The sequence below is a fragment of the Fukomys damarensis genome, unplaced genomic scaffold, assembly GCF_012274545.1.
Source record: "Fukomys damarensis isolate Sample0158 unplaced genomic scaffold, DMR_v1.0_HiC HiC_scaffold_6, whole genome shotgun sequence".
In the NCBI taxonomy this organism is placed as follows: Eukaryota; Metazoa; Chordata; class Mammalia; order Rodentia; family Bathyergidae; genus Fukomys; species Fukomys damarensis.
Genome location: NW_022900918.1, coordinates 35606142 through 35623414, shown reverse-complemented (window position 1 = coordinate 35623414; position 17273 = coordinate 35606142). Strand labels below are relative to the sequence as shown.

Below are 17273 nucleotides of genomic sequence, written 5' to 3'. Positions count from 1 at the left end.
ATAGGCCGTGGGTTGAATTAAGCCCTTAGCCATAGTTCACTGGTCCCCGGAACTATAGGCAATCTATAAGTTAAGGTTGCCAAGTGTCAATATGCAACGGTCAATTTTCCTTATGAATTCTAACCATAAGCAGTTAGATCTGCTTCACAAGAGGCCACATTTTAAAGACACGATTACCTGAGATACAGTGGTATCTCAGTTCACGAACGCTCTTGTTTGCAAACAATTTGGCTCTTTCTGTAAGTTGTAACTTTTACTGTCCCGGGCTTGGAAACAGAATCCAAGTGCAGCTAGGCTCAGCCCTGCTCCAGCCAGGTGAAATGAGGGAACAAGCTGCTGGGAGACGCCAGTCCTGAGGTAGCTTGCGCACAGCAGGCGTACGTTAATAAAGAACCTGTACAAATGTACTGAAAATGAAGGGGACTACAGAAGGTGTTTCCCGTTGCTTTGTGCTCTACACTCCGGGTAAGTCCTGGCCCGGTCAGATTCGGGGTGAATTTTGCTTAGAGGGCTGGGGATGCCAACACCGCAGCTGCAGAGGCATCACCACGGCACGGATACTGGGAGGCAGAGCGGGGGGCAGTGGTGTCTGGCAGCTGACAAGCTCCCCATCACGTTCTGCGAAGAACCTCTCCGGTCAGAGCGGCAATCACATTCCTTTTCTTCAAGTTTCTAGGAATTCACGAGTCTTTCCTTGTTCAGTTTACTATTCATCATTGGTAATGGCTTACGACATTCAGACTCACAAAGTCAAGTTTAGATTCTCTCTCCTCTCAAGAGGTTCTTCTTCAGTGTGGGTGGAGTAGTGGTGAGGATCCTGCTTACGCCCCATCTCCCTACATGCAGGCTCCTTACACAGACCCTACAGGCAAAAAGGAAGACTCATGCATTCATGCGAGCTGGCTTGAGTCGAGAGGATGAAACAGTGCAGAGAGGGACGTGACACAGCATGAAGAGATGTACTAAACCCAACATTGCAATTGTCTCCAGGAAACGGGGAGCTCAAGGGGTTGGGCTTGGCAATGCCTGGGCTGGGACTTTCTGAAAGCAATGAGGAGTCTGGAGACTTGTAAGAAGAGGGCCAGTTGGGCCCTGAGAGGGTGAAGAGCCAATAATTCTAGGGAAGGGGTAATGCTATTAGGAAGGAGTGAGAAATCCACGATGCTGAAACTCCCATAGTAACAGCTGGATCTACTATCGCTGGAAAGGAGTCACCAAATTAGTACCGAGCGCACACCGTAGTGCTAGTGTTTCTTGAAAAAGTTATCCATTCTCACCGAACTCGTGGTTGTTTCCAGTGGGAGTGGAGCAAGACTGGCCACTCTGATTGGGGACAGCCTTCAAAGTACTGCTTTGCATGGCTGCCCCATCCTAGGATCCACGATTGGGCCTTGGGTGTTCCAGTAACTTCACACACAGGTTTTTTGAGACAGGGTCTCACTCTGTAGTTGAGTCTGACCTGGAACTCACTGTGTAGTCCAGGCTGGTCTCGAACTCACATCGATCCTCCCGCCTCAGCCTCCCGAGTGCTGGGATTACAGGCCTGTGCCACCACACCCGGCTTCACACAGAGTTTCTAATCCCTGACCTAGGCAGTAGGTACTTACTAGGAATGCAAAACTTGATTGTCAAACAGGTTCCAACATTCCATCAATCAGCAGCAGGATCTCAAAGTCATTCTACTCTTCCTCGGCTTCTCAGTTAGCTTTGTGGGTGTGCCCACGTATGTACAGGGACCTGTACGTATGTGGGGAGAAGCGGTGTCACAACGTGCCAGAGAACGTGCATGTCTGTTCACGGACTTTTATACCTTAGATTCTCCAGAAAGTGTGCAAAAAGGTTTCATGCATATTTGTATTTTTTCATAAAGGCTTTAATGCTTTCTGCAGATAAAATAAAAATTGGCACGAATGACTAGAAAAAGTTAACCGGTAGATTTTTTTTTTTGGAATACCAGGAAGCCCTCAGGGAACAAGATGAAGAAACTATACACAAACACAATCTGCTACTATATAAGTGACTACAGACTTTTTAGTGTTATCTATTTCTTTCTTTTTATTTCATGGAGGCAGAACGAGAAGCAGGAACAGTAACCAGAAAGATAAAATGATAAAAAGTTAAACATACACAAAGGCTAATCACAGAGCAAGAACTGGGAATATACTCAATTCCAAGTGACGAGAGACATTATAAAATAAATTATCTGCTTAGCATTTTTCGAAGGATTATTTCCGTTGTAACCCCAAATTTGATTTATGAAAAATTAAGACCAACTTTAGGAGGCTTCAATATTGACTTTTATTATTTATATAAAAACTTAAGGTAACAGAGTGCATCTAGTGTACTGTGATCTTGGTCTGCACATTTGTTCATGTGTTTTACATTATTTCAACTGTAATAAACAGACCATGTGTGTGTCTTTACAATTCCTGACCGAGATGCAGCCGCCTGGCACTTATACACATATTACTGACTCACTCTGATGCTGTGCACTTCAGAAAGATGTAAAAATGACTTGCCCACTTAGCCCAAGATGAACAGTTACCGAAACAGTTGTGGTCCAGCAACTGTCACACATTTGTCCTGGTTTTTTCTTCTTAATTGAATGTAAACGTTTGCAAAAACAAGAACAAAAACAAAATCTGGAAAAGAGGTTAATTTTTAGTCCAATAAATAATTTTTGCTACTTTTAATGTAGCTTTAAGGCCTTCATACAATTCAGAAAAATCAAAGTCAAGCATGTTAAAACCCTGTTCATTTATAAAATAAAAAATAGAATTATACAGGTTTGCAGTTAAAGGTTACTATTCAAAACCTATCATGCATGCAGGAAGCTGCAACCCAACTCAAAATGCTTGCCAGGTGCTGGCAGGAGGGCACATCCCTTCCCTGCCAGCTAGGGGAGGTATTAAGAAAACACCATCATGTCAGAGGTTTAAATTTACATGTATTAAGCCACACGCCAGTGAATTCTCTGATGAATACACATCGTTTTAATGATCAGCATTTGATAGTGGATGAAAACATGCGTTAGACTAAAAATGCCACAAATTTGTTCTTATATCCATTTGCTAGAAAACTTTCTCTTTTAAAATGTAAAGTCTTGGTTTTTATTTTAGAATACACAATAGTCAGGAGGATACATGATAGGGAGCCAGTTTTCAGTAAAAGATGCGCAATGGGTCCAACCAAGTAATTTCATCAGCTGCAATAAAACACAGTCAATAGATTAGGAAGGGAGAGGGCAGATTTCCAAACTCAATATTCAGGGTGAACTCCATGTCAAATATTTAGTAACCACAGAGTGGCAGCACACAGAACCTTTCCTCCTTCCAGACCCAGCTACCGACTTCCCTTCCTACCAACAAGCTACCTTATTAGATAGAAGCGGACAGCCAACTTTCCTACCACCCACCTAACCCTTCCAGACTACTATCTCTACTGACTTTCCTTTTTGCTCTGTCCTACTAACCTGTCACACTTTTTTTTTTCCTTTTAACGTAACTTCCTTCTTTTCTCCCTTCCTACAAACTTACATTCTTTTCTTTTTTTTTCTGATTACAAGTAAGTCAAACACTACTTTACTTAGGAACTTGGAAAACAGCACCAAACTCACTTCTTACTTTCAGGAAACATTCTGCTCAAGAACAAAAAGAAGTAAACTACTGAGAGGATGAACAAATGCATAATGAAGGTATTTATCAGGCATACAATAAAAATAAAACAATATAATCCAGGGTGTAACTGGGAAGCCAGGCAGTCAAGAAAGGGTCTCTGAGGCAGCAGTGATGTAGACATCTCTGTGACAGTCTGGGGAAGAGCTTTCCCAACAGAAGCAACAGCAAGTGAGCGCAAGTGAGCGCAAGTGAGGGGTGTCTGTTTCCGCCCAGGAGTGGCTGGCTGGCAGAGCAGGGTGAAGGCCAAGCGTGGTGTGAGACAACGGGAGAGGGGGACAGGGACCGTATGGGCAACAGGAGGAGGTTTAGATTCACCTGAAACATGACAGGCATTCTCATTTTTCTGGCTGCTGTAGGGCAGAGTGGAGAGGACAAGCTACAAACCCCACCCCACCTCTGTGCGCCTGTGGAGGGTCACAGGCTTCACATTCATGCTGAGGCCATGGCCGCCATGATGAGAACCACACTAGGTAGCCTCACAATTAGCACCAAAAAGTTCTCTCAGTCCCGCTTTGTCAGGGCTCTGAGAGACCTACTACAGTGCTGCTTTGGTTCACGAACTTAATTCTCCCCACAATTCTGGTGGTAAACTGAATTGGATGAGAAGTGAATCAAATTCAGTGGTTAGGTTCAAGGTTTACCTTATAGGGAAATGTGATTTGGCTCTCATCCAATTTGGTTTGCGACCAGAAATGGAAAGAATTAAGTTCATGAACTGAGATATGACTGTATAAACATGACTGTATACACTGCCTTACAATTTGGGTGGACTGGTGAAGGTAAACAGAGAAAGGCATAAGAGTAAAGACACTGACAGCTCTCATTCTACCAAATATTTTCAGAGAAGCCTATCGGGCAGTTTTACAACCACACTGCCCTAGTCTAGACCCTCAGCCCAAATCGTGTGGGCATAAACCAATTATGACTATACAGCAGAGTGAGACTGAAGGAATTTCTGTACAAGCCAGTTCTTATACTTTAAATTAACTCATGTAGAAAGAGCAACTAAAAAATTTCTCTTCATATGTGATATTCAGTAAAACAATGAACAATGGACTATCATCACAAATGAATAAAAGGAAATATAAACCGTAATAAAAACAGTTCGACCAGTTTCAAATAGAGGAAACATGAATTTAAAAAGAGTATTTCCTTCATAAAGAAAAACTCTGGCTTCTAATTATATAAAATAAACAAAGCATTTTGTCTTTGATAAAACACAGTAGAGGCTAATCTAGATTTTTTGGAACAGGAGTGAAAAATGTCTTTTTAAAAATTTAAATGGCTAACTGATGGTGTCTCATATGTTTATTTTATAGTTCAAATTACAGCAATGAAAATAAGAATTTGGCATGATAAAGCCTTGTATCACGATGGTAAGCCCCGTTCTTTTCCCTATGCAATACTAGGTGATATTTAACAGTAATGATTTAAGCATTACTTACTTGAATACAATTTTTCCAGTTTTCTTTTGTTGGTTTTTCTTCCACAAGCTTAGTTGCAAATTTAAGGCCTCTCCCGTACATTTTATTCACTAATGCATGCTTGTATGCAAAAGTTAAAACCTATGGTACAAAACAAGATAAAAGTTACCTTGCATTTTAAGGTACAGAGGTTTGGTAACAAAACATTTAAGGCTTTTAACAGAAGTATAGCTTTTAAAACAAGTATGCTGCCATCACAGTTTTTAAAAACATTTTAAGACAATAATTAGTGTCTTCAAAAGGGCTAGGTAATTAGAAGAGATAAATTTATTTTGGGAAAGAAAACTATTTTTACACCAGCAGTTGAAATCCACTTTAGAGTACCTCCTCATGCAAAAGAAACTGAATATAAAAAATTAGAAAAACAGCAAAATAGGGTAGAAATACAAAAATGTAAAGTGCCATAAACTGTATATGAGGATAAAAGTTTAAAAAGTATCAGATAATGTAACACGCTCCTTTTGTACAAGTTTTTGTACAAGTCTGCACCTCTAGAAATCCTGTCACGCTGATTTGTATTCCGGAAGCCAAGTATTTAACAACTTCTGCCAGTGCTATAACTCAGAGCCCCTGGTCTCGCAGCACTGTTACAAAAATAAGAATCATCAGTAACGGTCTTACTGCGCATCAATCTCTACATTCCTCAAAGATAGGGACCAGGTTTTTATCTTTATGGTCCAGGAGCACACAGTGGCTGGCACACAGGGACCTCCAACAGCTTAACAAGAACACTGAGGGCACCGTCCAGCTGCTCAGCAAGCACTTGGGGCACCACTTTCACTATCCTCATCCAACAGATAAAAACCCAGGTGTCTACACTCAGCAACCTGACTACAGTCACAGCAAAAATGAGAGCAGCTCAACTCCTGGGACCTTAGCACTTTCAGCTTTGCAAATATGCCCAAGTGCTTTTCATCAATGCTACCATGCTGTGGTGGGAAAATCTGTCACACATGGAAGATTTTTTTCTACTTCTGGGGTTCTTTACTGCAGATTATCATAGTTAACTGTGAGAACAAGGGCTCGGTAACTCAAATAAGATGGTGGTCTGCACTGGGACTGCTAATTTCATCTACCCTCCCTGCACCTCTATATGCAAGATTGATAAAAACTTGTAGTTCATCAAGTTATTTTTCCAAACTGAGGTTTAAGATCAATTAGCTACAAATTTAAGATAATCATTTAGAAGTTAAACAGTTTTGAAGAAAATAAACAATACTGAAACTAACCGGTATTATTACTCACCCCCAAATTAGCACATAAATAATAGATGCGGAGACTATGGCAAACTTTAGCTGTATACATAACTGATGTAACTAACATGCTACTACATACATTCCCAAAAGGTTTCCAGAATTATTGTGATTAAGCAATCTCTTTGCAAACACAAAGTAAAGGCAAGGCAGGACAAACAGAAGGAGCCAGGGCTAATGCATCATCTTTGGAGTTTGTGCAGTACCTCCAAGACCTGTGCTAAAACAAGAAGCAGAAGGGCTACCTTGTTGTCAAAAAGATCAGTCCATTTTGTAGTTTCCCAAAAAGTTTCTGACAGAGAATCCAAAGTGCCTTCTCCCTCCTCTTCCTTCCCTTCCACGTCCCCAGCTGCCGCCCCGTCGTGAGCCTGTGTGTGGAGAAGATGGTCTGCCAGGGCACAGCCTTTCCGACACAGCGCGTCTACCAGGGTGGATTTCTGTTTGTCCATATCACTGAACAGCAAATCGAAGACAATCCCTAGATCAGTAACACTTGTAAAAGGGTCATCTCATCTGAAATTAAATGCATGTTCGTTTTTGCCTAACATTTACAGGCAGAAGTACTGTATGTCCACGTACATAGTTTGTTTTATATCAGATAAAATTCCTTGTTAGTAAACATCCAATTAGCAAACATCAAGTTAGTCACTGTACCACGTACTCACTTTCCGTAAAAGTAAGACCTAGTTGGAAAACAATCAGCCTTGAAAACTCAAGATCAGAAACGCCAGCCCCAGCAGCCATCGCTGCTTGCCTGCGTCACTTTCTCCTGCTCCGTAAGGCAGGTGAGGCAAGGACAGGCTGACTGGGCCCGGTGTTGCTGATGGGCACAGGCACAGACCTTTCACGCCTGCTTCTGTCTGAGAATGAAATGATCCGTGCTGATCGCATTAAGCAGGCAGGACTGTAAGGAGAAAGAAAAGGGCACAGCCTGTGTGGACACTGGCTTTCTCTCCCCTTTCCTGCTGCTGCGCATTCGCCACCTCATTTTACCTTTCTGAGCTCCTTTCCCTTCCTCTAAGTGGCGGCTGAACACAGTCCCCACTCCACTAAATAAAAAGGAGGCCCTGTGTAAAAGCCCCCAGTAGTCCTCGGTGTAAGTCCCAGCATGTACAAATGGCAGCTACACTGTCTAATGTTATTATTACTAATTATTAACAACAACAGAATCTGGCCATGCTTTCAAATTACGTCTTCCTTTGGGAAATGATACCAATAATGGCCAAACAACCAATCTGAAATAAATTTTATTCTACTTGAAACTTATTGCTTGTTAATGTAGTATCAAGAGTTCTAGTAGTTTTTAGTCTAAGTATTTTATGAGGGAAAAATATACTGAAGCAGAAGGAATTACAGGACACAACAGTTCTTAGCTCAAAGAGTTTTGGTTTATTATTTGTAATAACTCTAAAGAATGTATTTCTAACCCTGTAAATCAGTGAAATCTATGTATATATATAAAACAAACAAACAAACAAACAAAAAAACCCCAGCCTCGATGACAGAGGGAACACTGACATGGGGAGATCTGTCACGGGTGGGGGCAGAGGTGCAGTGCAGAGGCTCCACCCAGCCAGCAGATGGGGAGGAACCTGGGCACTTAGGAGCTCATATAAGCTCCTCCCATCTGCACAACAGTTTTACAAAGGCGATAGCATGAACTCCCCTCTTCCCTCTTCCTCAAGTAATACTGCAAGGAGAATTTCACAAAGCTAATATTGTCAGAAAATGGCTTTAATGGAACTTTTATCAGGCATTACAATGTGGTGTGGAGTATGGGGGGCAACACTGGGGACTGAATCCCGAGTCTTCACACCAAGCTACGCCCCTGGACCTTTTCTCATGTTTTACTTTGAGACAAGGTTTCACTAAGTTGCCCAGGCTGGGTTTGAGCTTGTGATTCTCTTACCTCAGCCTCCCAGAGTGCTAGAATTATAGGTGTGTGCCACCTTGCCCAGCTCTTCCAAATGGAATTTTACACTTTTCATGCCATTAGTCAATACATAATTTAACTTCAAATGGTGTCAGGCTTTTGTCACAAAAATCTCTAAGTGGCCAGACTGCCTGATCACAGCTATTCATGTACCCCCAGCCTGATAATACCTAATGGTGGAGAGAACAAACTACTTTCTTGGGCTAAAACTTAAAAAGACTAAAGAAAATAGTCACGAAATTTCTCAGGAGGGAGTACCCAAAAATTAATAATCAGGATATAACAAACATTAGAAAAGAACATCCTCAATAACATTAGTCCCTAATATTAAAACAAGTAACTGGAAATGAGATGCAAGAAAGATTATTTACTGGTTAGGTACTTTTTTATAGTAGCTGCATCTGGCCTGGGGTCAGTCTTCATTGCAATATAGACAGCTAAGGCTGTTTGATCTATATGAGAAATAACAGCGTTTGCAGCTTCAACAATCTCACTGAGCCTTTTCATTCGTTCCTGGAGAAGAGGAGAACAAATAAAACAGTGGGTCATTTGGTGCATAAAGGCATATTCATTTCTGCAGTCTCCACACTGCAGAGCTGCCGTGCTGGACCTGTGTATAGCCAGTGGCGGGGGCCCTCTCCTGTGCCCTCTCTCCAGCTGCAGCCCTTGCGGGCAGACACGGGAGCACCTAACCTGCACCCCTGCCGTGATGCAGCAATGAGAGTAAACCCAACAGAAAGTTTCTAAAAAGTATTTTTTTTTAACGAAAGCAAATCCTTTCCCACCTATCCTAAGATTTCAGAGCTGTGACTGGCTATGTTATTCCATAACACATGAAAACAGAAGTAAAAGCGGGGAGGCTAGCTGATGAAACACATTTTCTAATCCATGATGGAAAACAAAAGGTAAGAGTAATTAGGATTACAATCAAGGCCTAATTATGACGACAACGCTGTTCCCAGCAACTGGCCTCTCTCCTGTCCAAGTCTGGAAGAGGTCTCCTCGAACACGTTATAGTTCACTCAGAACCCTGTTTGACCTCCAGGTGAACACAGCGAGTCCTTTCCTACTGCAAAGGTAAATTTCACAAAGCTAAAGCCGCCAGCTAACAGGGAGCTGGTCCGTGTTCGGACAGTCTGGAAGCACAAATTCCTGTTTCATTGCAGGTATTTCTATTTGCCACTGTCCAGGACCACTGTTTCCAACTTACTGCTCCTTGTTCTTTAGTTTCAGGTCACAAAACCATCTGCAGGCTCTCTTCTCTACTCTTCCTTTCTCACAGACCAACCAACCACTAACACACTATTTACTACCTACCCTCTACGTATAGTACTGCTACTAAACTCGGAATAGTGGCCAGTTTCTGTGTTATTTACTAGGTCAGTCTGAGGACATGTTTTCAGTTGGCAAGAAGACGAAAAAAAGGACGTACCTTTCTTTGAATACAATAAATGAAATAAGATTTAAAAAATAAACAAGCCCAACCTTTTCAGCATCCAACTGATGAAGCCGTGCAACATATAGAGGAAGATAAGTAGGATAGGTTTCCTTCAATTCATTATAAATGTCACTAGAATCCAGCCTATGTGTGTAAAAGAGAGAAAAACACTATTTTAAGAAAGTTTCTGTCTTCACTATTATTTAACATAATTTGGAAATTCCAGCCAGTAAAATATAGTATCAATATGAAGTACAAACATAAATCACTGACAGGATTATCACTCTTTGTGGATAGTATAAGTTTTTACTCAGAACATTAAGGAAATCAAACTGAAAATTATTTCAATTCAGAGTTTGATATTTCAGATAAAACAGGCATTAGTACATTTCTTACATACCAGCTATAACTAGTTATAAAAACACATTCCTGTTAAAAAGAAATACAAACAGCAAGAACAATTTAAAAATTCTTGAAGTGTGTAAGATTTATGTGAAGAAAATTCTAAACTTTTCTGAAAACTAGTCTTGAATGAAGAAGAGACATACCATGTTCCTAAATGAGGAAGATGAAAAATTATCAGGGTTCATTTTGATTGTATGAGTTACAATAAAAATAATCCAGTATTAACATCTAAGTGGTATTTATACCAGGACACTCATTTGGAGTAAATTCACTTGAAGTACTCAAAATTTTATTGTAGTAGCGTTAAAAAAAAGCCAAGATTGTGTGGGATTTTGATATTGGAACTTTTTGTAAAAATAAATTTAAGTCATGCAACTATGCATAATTTCTTAGTAAAAATAAATTAAGTTTTGTATATTTCTTTTTTTCTAACAATTATATAATTGTTAGAAAATATATATTACAAAGTTGTAATTCTTTGTGTATTTAGGATAAAAGTCCCTCAGAGAAACAAACTTTAAAATATTTTCACTTTTTTGATGTTATGCCTTGGGGCACAGGTCTTTAATTTTGATTTAGACCAGGGGGTGACGGTAGGGCAGTGACAAGGGGAAAAACTGAGAACCAAGACCTGTCATGGAAGGGTGCAAGATCCCAGTGATGAATGTAACTGTACTGTATACCTAAAATGTACCAATAAACTCAATGAGAGGAAAAAAATTTGATTTAGACCAAATTATTTCTTTTGCACTTGTTACTTGTGCTTTTAATATCTAAGAAGCCTTTGCCTAATCCAGAGTCATGAAGATTTACCATGATGTCAGTTTTAGCTTTTAAATCTACCCCTCTGATACACATCGAGTTAATCTGTACATGAGAGGCAAGGGTCCAAAGTAAAACATTTTCGGAAAGATTATTGTTTTCCTCATTTAATAGTCCTGGTACTAGTACCTTTCTAAAAAAACCAACTGATCACAGACACATTTTTTTTTTTTCTGGACTTTATTTCACTGAGCTATATGTCTTATTTTTGTGCCACTAGTACAACACTGTCTTGTTTACTGTTGTTTTGCAGTTAAGTTTTGAAATCAGGATGCATAAGTCCATTTTTTTTTCTTTTTCCAGACTATTAGTCTTCTGCCATTCTGTATGGATTATAGAATCAGTTTGTTAATTTCAAGTTTTCAGTGAGGATTTCCTGGGGGAGGGAAGGTTGTGCTTAATCTTCACATCAAAACGGGAGATACTATAACTATTAAATCTAATTCATGAGTGTGGGATAATTTTTCCATAACTGATTTTAATTTTTATCAGCAGTATCTTATGATTGGTAGAATATTTTATTGTTTTTTTGTACAGCATTTTAAATTTTGGGTTTTTTTTTGCTTAATTTATTCCTATGTATTTTTTTATGTTATTGCAAAAGGATTTGCTTTCAATTTTCTTTTAATGTTGATATATCTGGGCTTATTTCTGCCATTTTATGTTTTGTTATCTATATGTTCTGTGTTTTTTTTGTTCCTTCTTGGCTTTCTTTTGTACAGGTATTTTCTAATAAGCATTTAGAGTTCTTTACTAATTTTTTGAGTTTGTTACTTTTTAAGTGACTGCTTACTACATACATCTTGACTCAGAAGAGTCAGCGTCAGATTTTTCCTAATTCTAGTAAGATGTACAAACACTAACCTTTTACAACTCCATTTTCTTACTTGTGTGGTTTTATTGTTCCATACGTTACATCTGCTAAGGTCACAAATGAAGCAATTCATTGTTACTTTATTATCTTTTCCTTAGCCAACACACTTCTGTTCCCACTCACCTCCTTTGTGTCCTAATTAAAAAATGTATGACACAATATTGCAATTCACTGCTACAGGACTAGTAATAAATGTACAACACTGATACAACTGCACTTTAAATCAAGAGAAAAAAGGCAAACAAATATGCATTTATGCAGTGTTTTACAATTCTATAATAATTACTTTTATAGTGTTTTCTCCCCATTTCCACCAAGGAGGACCCAAATTCCTGTCAGGTCACCTGCTTTCAGGATGACCTTTTTAGTAATTCTTGGGAGGTGGGTCTGCTAACAACAAATCCTCTTAGTTTTTATATTCCTGGGAATGTCTACTGTGCTTTCACTTTTAAAAGATAGTTTTTGTTGGCTGTAGAATGGAAAGTTGGGTTTTATGATGATTTTGAATGCACTGTATCATTGACCATAACTATCTCTGCTCAGAATTCAGCTGTTAACCTCAAAGAGGTTCCCTTTTAAGTGATAATAGCTCTTCTTTTGCTTTCAAGATTTTTCTATCTTGACCTTCAACAATTTTACCATGATATAGTCACTTGTCAATTAATGGTGGGGCACTTTATGAGAAATTCATTTTTAGGTGATTGTCACTGTGTGGACATTATAGAATGTACTTACACAAGCCTAGATGAATAGACCACCATTCAGTGTAGCTCTTTGCAGCAATCAAAAGATGTTATAGATGAGGCTGCGGCATGTGCTAATATGCATACTAACAGGAAAACCTTTTTAGTAGATACTAGCATAATGCAATGAAAAAAAGTATAGTAAACACATAAATGAATAACATGGTCAGTTATCATTATTAAGTACTACGTACTGTACATAATTATACGTGTTATACTTTTATATGACTGGTAGCACAGCAAGTTTATACCAGTCTTGCCAGAAACACTTGAACTGTTTTATGCTGTGCCACAGTATATCACCAGGCAACAAGAGTTTTTCATGTGCAGTACAATCTTATGAGACCACTATCTTATATGTGGTCCACCGTTGACTGAAACATAGTGTGTGACTGATAAATCCGTGGAGGTCTTTTTGTATATTTTTACTTAAAGTTCACTAAATGTTTTTCAATAAATAAGGAGAGTTTTCAATCATTATTTGTTTTCTCCGTCTTGTCTATCGGTATTTATATTACACGTATTCCGGTGTACAAATGGTGTCCCATTTCTTTGAGGCTCTGTTCATTTTTTATTTACCCCCACCATCCCCAGTTTCTGAGAGCCCTTATGTATGAATTTCCCCATCTTTGGCAGCAAATGAAGTCAGTTCCTTTGAGAAGAAATTAGGAGCTATCTGTGCCTTATCAAAGAATCTGAGTGCGACCCCCCCAGAGCTGGGCGATGGCCCTGCTCTCAGAGCTGAGCACTTCTGATGAAGGACAGGAGCCTGACGACTTCTCGGCCTGCCTCGCCAGGGGTGGAACCACAGCTTCCCAGGCACTGGGCCCGTGTTCTCCACAGTACCTCCCAGTGCGGAACAGGGATGTGTAGTGCAGCAGGGAGCCCCCACTCCCTGAGCACGCTGGGCTGGCACTTAGCAATATGACAGGCAGCTGGGCAGGACAGGAGGAACTTCCTGGCTCCTCCTTGGCAGACAGTCTTCCCTCTCATTACGAAGTGGGTTTACAGTGACACAAATCTGAAGTTTCCTTCTCATGTGACTGGTAGCGCAATGGTCTTGGTTGAAATACCATGATACATTGACCTTTCTTGCCAAATGTCTGAAGACATTTCTGAAAAGATATTTTATTTTATTCTGTGTGCCTTTAAAAACCTTTCCAGTAATTTGAAAGGTTGTTTCTTTTTCTTTCTTTTTTTTGGTTTTTTGAAACAGGGTCTCACTGTGTAGTTGAGACTGACCTGGAACTCAATATGTAGCCCAGGTTGGTCTCAAACTCACAGCAATCCTCCTGCCTCAGCCTCCCGAGTGCTGGGATTACAGGTGTGCGCCACCACACCCGGCTTTGGAAGGTTGTTTCTTTAAAAGATAGTTTTTAGTAGTTTTACGGGGGAGCAGAACTGTGGGGCTCTCCACGCTGTCACACTGCAAGTCAATCTCCGCAATTTCACTCTGAGGAATTCAGATCATATTCTCATCCACTTGTAATGTCCTAAGTCCGCAAAGACTGGCACACTGCTTTGACTTCTGGTGGAGACACAACTGAAGTTTTAAATGAGAAGGTGTACGGAGCTGCCACCACAATGGAGATTCCTCTTACAAAATGAAGACTTCTACTCTAAGAACTGGAGCTACAAAGGCATTTAAAGCCAGCTGATGAGGTCTGTCACAGAAAACTAGTCGTGAAAGAAATACTGTGCAACAAGTGGAAAAAGCAACTGATTCAACTACACAGAACAAACTGCCACATAAAAACTGAGACAATCAAAAAATAAGGTGGAGAACATGTGAAAAGTACAGAAAAGTATTAATATTTTTTACCTTAATTATAAACTGACAAAAAAATCTAATATTCTGATAGAAGTATGAGCAAAGAATATATTCAAGTGATAGAAATTATATAATGGGTAATATTTTACTCACTTACCAGTCCAATTATATAAACATAAGATGACCAAAATTGCATATTTTTTGTTAATTTAGGTAACAGTAAATGTAATAGAATTTTATCAAATTTATTTAATACAAGAATCGACTAGTTGAAATGACCCCTGCCCAAAGCTCAGTACAGTCAGTACGTAAACAAATGTACTGCTGAGTGACTTGCTGGGGTAAACTAAGTGGTTAAAAGCTCAACTTTGACAGCTAGAGAAATGCAATTTAAAACAGTATCTTGTAGTACGAGCAAACAGCTGGAGGGGACAGAAATTATGTTTGCAGAGGGTGAAATTTGGCAAACATCAAGATGACTTAAAAATTAATACTTGATTCAATAATTACACTGTCCTATCTAATGGAAGTTTTAAGAAATCTTTATGTATAAAAAGGTTTATCACAGCATTACAAAAAAACTATAAATATATACGCTAAAGAAAATGTTTCAACAGATTGTGTTGCAATCCATAGAACCATAAACCATGTAATCACTTAAAATAGTACTTTATAAAGAGCCGGGTGTGGTAATCCCATCACTTGGGAGGCTGAAGCAGGAGGATCACTGTGAGTTCAAGGCCAGCCTGAACTACATAATGAGACCCTGTCTCAAATCAGCAACAACAAAAAACACTGAAATGCTCACATTCCAAAGATAACTGGGAAACTGGGACGTGTTATCATTCTCACCACTCTGTGTGTGAGAGAAATAATAAAGGGATAATGGTTACCTTTAGAGGGCAGGAAAAGGTATTTTTTAAAAAAATTTTTTTTTCTTTTTATTGAGTTTATTGGTAGGAAAAGTTATTTTTCTTTTCCTTTTTATGCCCTCCAGCAAGATTCTCTTCAGGAGCAAATTAGAGTAAGTGATTACAATAAGAAAGAAGCTAATTAGAATGTGACTAAAGTAAGAAAATATAAACATTTTTATCACAAAAGTTAATTATAAAAATTAACAAAGGGCCGGGATATAGCTCAGTGGTGCTGCCACCTGCCTTGTAAGTGCAAGGTCCCAAGTTCGATCCTGGTACCAAAAAACAATAAAAATTAATATAAATACATAAAAAAATTCAAAACACTTGTAATTCTACATTCCACTGTTCACAGTTCTGAATACAACTTATGGATATACACATTATTATTCTAGTTGGGAAAACATAGTATTTAGGGGATTAAAATTCACTCAGAAACCTACTTTGTCATCCACTGAATTTTAAGATCTCGTAAAGCTTCAGTAAACTCTTCTTTTAAATCTTTTTCTTTTTCTGAATCCTTTTCCTTGTCTTTGCTGCCATTCTTAGTCTTTGTTGGTGGAGGTATTAGGTAGTAATGAACAGGGATTACATCCTGCGAATATGGAGATTCTTATATTAATATGCTTAACTTTATATTTTAAAAATCATCTTCTGTAGCTGAATATAACATGGATTGTTCGAGTTGTACTACATCACTTTACAGATTCCAAGGGTCATAACACATAAAAAATGCGAATCTACAATCATAGTATTTTTCTCCCCAAACTTTTCTCATAGCAACTTTAAAGTAAAGGAAGTAAGAGCACACTGTTCATTTCAGTGTATTTAGTACTCTCAGCTTTAACTGACAGACTAATGACAAAAGTACACTGACCTTTCACATTTTAAATCTAAGCATGGGAAGAAAGAAGTTAAATTAAAAAGAGAAGAGATTGTTTCTAAGTGGTTTGAAGGAAATATTTACTGCTTCCTCCATGAAATGCACAGGATGCCTGGAGACCCAGCCATGTGCCTGCCGGTAACACTGACAGGCAAGGGGCAGCAGTGGTTCCCCCTCCTGCCCTTCCACATGTCACACTCTACTGGGAAGGTAGGCAGTGAGCACACAGGCAAGGGAATCACTTCTGACAGAGACACCACAGGAGATGCAGAGAGGAAAGCAGATGGAAAGGACAGACAGTTACACAAAGGGCTACAGAAAGCTAAGTGAACCTAATGACAAATGTGAATGAATCTAAACAAACCTAAGTAACCTAAATGAAGAGAGGGGGAAGCCCATCTAGCACAGGAATTATTGTTTGAAGGCAGAAGAGAGCGAGTACAAAACCTGAGCGTGGTGTGTGAAAAGCCGTTACATACACTGAGAAAGTGGGCAGCAACCACAGTATACAGGATGGATGCAATACAGTTTTTAAAAAATTCATTTTTTACTATAGAGAAAAGCCTACCACAAGACTTTTATGCATGGTATTGATTATAGACATGGTTAATAACTTTGCTTTTTGCTTAATGACTCAATCCTATGGATTAACGTACTGTATTTGGATTTTAATAGCTCATTAATATTTAGAGAATGAATCTTATAAAACAAAAGCAGAGGCACACACAAAAAAATAAAAGCGGGAGAATAAGGTACTAAGCAAACCCAGGGACCCCTAGGCTGTGCAGGAAACAGAAGACAATGACGAGACCTGCTATACCCTTTGAAGGTAAACTGACAGTATTTGTTGATGGCATTGAAAACAATGGAATGGGCAAGGCCAGCAAGGATAGGAGATGCGGAAATTTTAAGAATTCTTGTTTGTGAAAGTTCTGTGGTCAAGAAGAAAGAAAGCAAAAATCTGGGGTCATGGAAAAACCATCATCAAGAAAAAAATGGAGTGTGACTGAGCCGAGACGGTGTGTCGTGGGGATGGAGGCGACCAGGAAACCTGGCAGTGATCCTGGGCAGTCGGG

The 17273-nt window shown here is 39.3% G+C and overlaps 1 protein-coding gene across 7 annotated transcripts in view; it reads right to left on the bottom strand.

The window, feature by feature from the left end:
* Window positions 1-2952: 2952 nt before the first annotated feature.
* Tpp2 (tripeptidyl peptidase 2) overlaps window positions 2953-17273 on the bottom strand; it is a 70950-nt gene continuing 56629 nt past the window's right edge. For 2 of the 7 annotated variants that reach the window (XM_010604626.2, XM_010604627.2), the window contains 6 exons: window positions 15758-15909; window positions 9833-9929; window positions 8730-8860; window positions 6660-6867; window positions 5123-5242; window positions 2953-3205 (listed from right to left, as the gene is read on the bottom strand). In XM_010604626.2, the coding sequence (XP_010602928.1) occupies window positions 3116-3205; window positions 5123-5242; window positions 6660-6867; window positions 8730-8860; window positions 9833-9929; window positions 15758-15909 (798 nt within the window). In that variant the 3' untranslated portion in view covers window positions 2953-3115. Of the gene's footprint in view, window positions 3206-5122; window positions 5243-6659; window positions 6868-8718; window positions 8861-9832; window positions 9930-11663; window positions 12022-15757; window positions 15910-17273 lie in introns of those variants that run through there. The other 5 variants (XM_010604628.2, XM_010604630.3, XM_010604629.3 and 2 more) reach the window with 5 other exon arrangements.